General features: G+C 33.3%; 1 protein-coding gene across 1 annotated transcript; it reads right to left on the bottom strand.

Moving 5' to 3' along the window:
• Nucleotides 1-4793: 4793 nt before the first annotated feature.
• Nucleotides 4794-6253, bottom strand: LOC110997248. Its single transcript, XM_022265312.2, has 2 exons — nucleotides 6091-6253; nucleotides 4794-5985 (listed from the first exon to the last, which is right to left on the bottom strand). Exons 1-2 carry the CDS (start codon nucleotides 6169-6171, stop codon nucleotides 5623-5625), a joined length of 444 nt encoding a protein of 147 aa, XP_022121004.2. The 5' UTR covers nucleotides 6172-6253; the 3' UTR covers nucleotides 4794-5622.
• Nucleotides 6254-6514: the final 261 nt, after the last annotated feature.

Raw genomic sequence — 6514 nt, 5'->3', positions numbered from 1 at the left:
AAAATTTGCTTAATCAATTAGTTATAATACTTAAGAAGTAATGTAAGCCAAACTTAATCACAAGTAGGTCGTTAAATTTTGTAATCGTATGAAACACCTACGAGGACCAATTCTGATTCTAATAATACCTAAATGGAGTTTTTTTGAAGCTTTTAAATCCGCTGATATTATTTTATTTAGGCACAATTACCAAAAACTATGGTTTGAAAGGAGCTACGATCTATGGTCTTGGTCTAAGATTTATTTAACTGTATTGTGCTCATTTGCTTTTTATAATAGTGAAGTAAGTGCTGATCAGCCTTTTGTGCCAGATACAAGCCGTCACCATTTTGGGTCTTAGGTATGTTGTTTTCCTGAAGATCTTCTCTGTCACAGTACGAGCTAGTGTTATATGCGAATATATATCAAGAAATTTATTGGGAGGAACTCCAGGGACCAGAAATGGGGAAGCCCAGTAAACCTAAATTCTTTATATATGTATTTTGATTCTTCAATTGGGTTTATTGATTAGTAAATGTTATGCACAGCAAATAATTAAAAATGGGTTATTATAATTAGCAGAAACCCGCGTAATTAACCAAACGCTACGTCGTAGACGCGTAGCATTTCTGAAGTGATTGACCTTTGCACAACTATTTTACTTTTATTATAAAAAAAAAGTTTGTCTATTATAGTGTCTTATACGAACCATACTCACATAATAAACATGTTTTTAAGGGGTAACAAAATGTAAAAGATTCGTTTTTATAAAGTAAATTAAACGCCACATTAAAACCTTGATTTTATAATATGATACTCAAATTAAGTATTTAAACGGTCGTGGACATTTCGGTTTGAAATAAGCGATAATATATTTATGTTTTAGGTTTACATTTTGTAAGGATTTATCATGACGACTAATAAATTAGATGTTTTATGTAAGATTTTTGAAAGTTTACCACGTTAACGTTACATTTAAATAAAATATACTAACGTAGAAAACATTAAATGCGAAAGACTTAATATGTCCAAGCAAGCAGTACTATAGATAACGTTATGTTTTATTTATTTCCAATGATGTTTATTTAGCTAGATAAGTGCATCTACATTTAAATATTAAGTGTGTTTATCCACACTCATCCATTCGCGCAGTCCCCTTAATGAGACAAAAGTTTTCGTTTCGCGTATAATTCTTCTTCTTTTAGGTGAGGTTGACCCTCAATCTCTTGAACAGTGTTCCTGTGGATTGTCCTGTGACAGATGCAGCAACTCTTTTGCAGTCGCAATACCCGTTCAACGATTTCTTCCTTCTACCATCATAATAAGCATATTATAAATATGTACGTGTTATGCAATTTTATATACATTGAGTCTACCCGAAGTAAATGTTGAAAATAGAATAGATTTAGGAACCAATAGAATAAGTTATGGTCACGATAAATCTATGTTTTATAATATACAATTCATTCCATTAAAGTCGTAACTACCAGCTGTGACGGAAGGTAAGTCAACATCAATGTAACGCGTTTGCGGCGTGAAATCTGTCGCGAAATCCAAAAGCCGTTACTGATCATTGAATAGAAATACAGGCCTAAATCAAAGGACATGTGTTTGTAATACTGACACCCGTTCAGCGTGTCAAATCGCCGAAGAAAGCCCGTGTAAATCCCTAAGAAATAACCGAAAAACCGAAATTTTTCTGCGATTCGTTACAGAACCGCGATTTCACGGTACCTTATTACTGCATCCTGCGATTTTGAAGGTACGACACTTTATGTATGAGCTCGGGTCGGAACGAATCGTTTAGAATTCCACCGATTTATCATTCTTAAACGTTGGCCGCGTTTTATTATACCTTATAAATGGACATCCACCTTTGTACAATGTCACGTCCCTAATACTGTTTCTTGACACGTAGAGTCGATATTTTTTGTTTATAATATTCGGACCATAGTAGTGCGCAGCTATTTTTAATGCTGAAGAATGGGTGGCCAGAAATGATTAATAGTTAGGTAAAATGTAAGATTCCACACGTAGCAATCTTAATGTAAAGTTGCAGACTTAAAAAAATAATTAATTATAAAAAAACACTAAAACCTACTTTAAATAGGGACTTGCTGACAAATTTAACGATAAAGGCAATTTATTTTTTATCCTTATTCCTTAAGTTGGAATACACCTAGAAAGCTGTGATCAAACAAACAGTTAGTAAATCAATTGGCACAAGAAAATTGTTATTCTTCAAAAGGGCACTTTTAGTTTATATGTATATGTTATAAAATAAACAATTTATATATAAGATTGTAAAAATTACTCATACCTCTGTATTTCAGCATTATTATGAAACTCGATTCAATTCCAACAACATGTCATAATGTTTCTGACCTTCTGAGGTCAGAAATGTATTACGAGGTAAGAAAATAAGACTGAAAAACTTCAGGGATATTTACTTCAATTTCTGATGTTATAAATTGTAATTGTATGTTCACTAGATACGGACTCAATTTGCGCACTTATACGCCCATTTGGTCAGTTGTGACGTCTGTTGGACTCATAAGAAACCAGGGAGGATGTGATAGGGAAATCCGTAGGCGAACACAGACGGCTACAGAATATGGCACAACGGTAACGTGTCAAATGCTATCAAGAGCCGACTCGTCAGAACCAAAGTATTTTCCTGGTCAATTCCTTAAGCTATCCAAAAAAAGAAAGAGTCATTCGAGATTTGGTGATGGAGGAGAATGTTGCGAGTATCATGGACTGCACTTCATATCGCCAAAACACTGTCGATTATTATTTACAAATGTGTGCTTCGCAACTATTTTGGGCATATTGCCAGGGAAGATCGAAAGAGTCTCGAAAACTTGGCAATGGTAGGGAATAGTGATCGCCTACCCATTGGTCTGTACAGGTAAAGACAGTAATGGGTCTCAACATTTCTAGTGCAATGAAATAAGCTGAGAATATAGCGGTATGGAGGCAGTCGATGTATCGCTTAGGGTTTTTAAAACAAGCACCTTCAGTAAGGAAGTCTAAAAAGAAGAAAAATGTTCAGTATTACGATCAAACTTTATATTATTATTAGTATAATATATTCATCTTCGTCGTCCTCCGCTTATTAAATTTATGACTAATTTAAAAAATTTGAAGTTTTAAGTTCATATGAATGTTTACCTACCTATACCTAAGAATAAAGATATTTTGAGTTTCTTCTAGTAACAATTATTTTTAACTACTAATGCAATTAACATATTGGGATAGTGATTCTTACGCTGAAAGGAGACAACGCACTTCAGTGCGAAGCCTGAAAATAATAAATAAAGTACTTATGTATATGAAAAGCCTGGGTGACGCCCATTCACATTTAAATTTAGGTAAGTAAAAGCTTTTGAGGCACTTTTGAGTTTTGAATTTTAGGCATCCATAAAGTTTACCGAATCTATTTTTTACTTTTTACATTCTACTAGTTTTTTGTAGTTTTTACAACTCATGAAGTTTCACCACTTCATCAACTTTTGAAAACATTAGGTACGTATTTATGACTTGGGAACAATAATAGCAGTTGCTGCTTTTGTTGGTGTTTTAAAATCAACAGCAGGATGGATTGTTAGTTTTAAATCATCTGCAATTGCTAACCTATATAATGAGCATGTTATATAGAAACTAAACAGAACAGATCTTTATACAGTAAAAAAACAAATAAAAGGTAGGTTTCGACATCCATTACAACTGAGATTATAGTTATATAAATTATGAAATTAGGTGATACTATAGGTATAATTATAACCGAACGACACTGCTATGTTTACAAAATTGCGCGCACAAAGCTTAATTTACTGACTTCATGGGTTGTCACAAACTAAAGCTGTTGCAAAAAAGCTGTGATATATCACGAAAAATAAATGATCATATTTACTATTTCAAACACAGGATTTTCACGTCTTTATTATTACAATAATAAAAATGTTTGTTACTATCGATACAAAAACTACAAGAAACAACAAATTTTTGTATGTAGTAAATATATTTCATAGAACGAAAAGGTTGAAGGATCCTTCGACGAAAAAACAATCGGCTAGCAGAATTGGTATATTGGTAAGCAGATTGGAGATCAATCATTAACTATTAATCAATGCAAGATTGTTATAATATGTATTAGATTTAGGATGAATTATTCATTTTGAGCGTAAGGAGGTAGTCCTGTAATTGCCCTTATCATTATGTTGAGATTACATTACTGTTGAGTCTGAGAAGTAATTTGTCACTAATTATGGTGTGGTGGTGTTTTTTTGGTGTCAAATTGTTCTAAATTTCAAAACATTGTGTCATTAAAAATTCTTTCATTATTCGCTTATCTTATATTGCCTGATCTATAGTTACTAGTACATAACCTAAACTTCCTTATTACCTCTTTATGTAGGGCGTGTACTTAGAGGTAGAAAACTGCTCAATGTTTATACTAAGTAGTTGACTCGGAGAACCTCGTTCCGCCTCATTCAGTATAACAATAAATACGTTTATTTATAATTTTATTTTATTTTTAATTGGACATTTTTATTGATTTTTATTTCTTTATGAGTTCTAGGGATTTATAATATGATAGAATGACGTTCTAACTGATGTTTCTTAAATATTTTTTTAGATAACATATCTGAATACTTAAATTCCGGACGAAGGCAAATCCAAAAATTAAAAAAGGTCCATTCGATCGTAATTTGAAATCGTCCAACTATCGATATATATGCAGCATATTCATAGGTTATTTCTAATTCTTTTTCAAAGATTTTGTAGGATTATTGAATTAAAGACTGTAGTATTGTTAAAATAAGTATTTATTACAGAGATCAAACGAAAGTCTTCATCTTATTAATATCAGTCTACAAAAATGGTTTAAACTAAACATAATAACTAATTGTACTATTTGTTAAACGTGCAATATTAAAAATAATTATAAACTAAAAGGCACATTGAATATAAAAACTAAAACTAAGTACTTAAACGTTAAAATTACAAAGTAACTTAAAGTAACATTGGCACGTTCGGCCTATTTTAGTTAGTTAATACACGTAAAAGAACATCATCATACAATTAAAAGTAAACACAAGAAAATCAATTAATTTACACATATTTTACATCTAGCTTACAAGTAATTAAAGCTTTCTTACTTGTCCAGTTGCATATTAATGTTCAAATCTATTTACATCTACTAATTTGAAATGGGACAAAAAATTTCTTACGCTAAATAATTTGCAATAAAATCTCTACTTATACTAGTTAAAGCTTCGAGTTAGATATCACAGATATATCCTAAAACTAATGGAAGACATTGGATTATAAAATTAGGTGTTCGAAAGGAAGAATCAAACGTGCTCGATAATTACAGTGCAGTATTAAAGCTGTCTACCAAATGATGTGACAATTTACTGTTACATTACCAACAACTAATTTACCTTAAACGAAAAACAATAACATCATCTGATTGATGAAACACTAAACTAAGATCACAAAATCAAATAACGTAACATATTTGATGATGTTATTGTTCGCTTACTCTAATGGAAGACAGATTTGTGCTAACCAACACTTAATCTAAACTGGAAGACACGATTTTGTTTCACTGTATAACGATAAAATTATCCGCAACTAAAAGCAAAGTTTACATACGAAACAGTTGGATTTGGTCGCGGCATAACATATTTCTCTAACTTCATTCGCCATGTTATCACCTATCTCCGCGTCAGAGATGAGTTCAAAACGGCTCGAGTTGAGGAGGTTTTCATTTTCAGCGTTATCATCATCTTCCGTGACCGGTTTGACCGGATCAGTGGGATAGAAATATTTTGAGAACGGCACAACAACAGGTTCTTCGGGATAAGCAGTCTTATGCGATGGCAGGTCAGTGCGTGGCGGCGTGTTGGTGATCAGCTCACCCAACTTCGACCAGCACTTGTTAAGATTCACTCGCGTAGACCTAGTCACCGATCGTGGCAACCTTGGTTTTGAGTTCTATAACAAGAGATAACATTGTTGAATTAACTGCTCGGAAATACTCAACATAAAAAAATTCAAAAAATAAATATTTAAAAAGCAAAGAAATAATTGAAATCTTACCTTTGTTAAGAGCCTTTTCCAAGGTGAACGAGGTGACTCAGCCTCCGTCTGCGGGGACTCAGATACTTTCTTGAGACACATATTAACTTAGTTGGATACTAAAACGAACTACGTCTACGTATTTACAATCTGCGTAAGAGCAGGAGCGACATGCACTACTCAAAGCGTGAGCAGGGAATGATCAAATCAGGAAGGGCGCCGGTTTTATATAGGAGCCTGATATGCGCCCCGCGCGTGCGTCCCGGTACGCCCGGCGCGCGCTCAGCACGCGAGCAATAGCGCGCGCCTAAAGAGTCTTTAGTAGTAAGGACTGGTTTTTACACTTCTACGAATAGGCTTTGACGTGCCGCGACTTAGAATTCTTGGGCATGATTACTCGCTAGAATGATTGTATATGTTTGTTTTTGTTTTTTATGTAAGAATT

Source organism: Pieris rapae, chromosome 2 (genome assembly GCF_905147795.1).
Source record: "Pieris rapae chromosome 2, ilPieRapa1.1, whole genome shotgun sequence".
NCBI classification, from domain to species: domain Eukaryota; kingdom Metazoa; phylum Arthropoda; class Insecta; order Lepidoptera; family Pieridae; genus Pieris; species Pieris rapae.
The sequence above is the reverse complement of the archived record's forward strand: the minus strand, read 5'-3'. Positions and strand labels throughout refer to the sequence as shown.

What these genes read in the sequence shown, in the direction of transcription:
- LOC110997248 (XM_022265312.2), bottom strand. Translation starts at nt 6,171, where the DNA reads ATGTGTCTCAAGAAAGTATCTGAGTCCCCGCAGACGGAGGCTGAGTCA. An exon ending in GGAAAAGGCTCTTAACAAAG is followed by an intron (nt 5,986 to 6,090) that starts GTAAGATTTCAA and finishes CTCTTGTTATAG; the next exon opens with AACTCAAAACCAAGGTTGCC.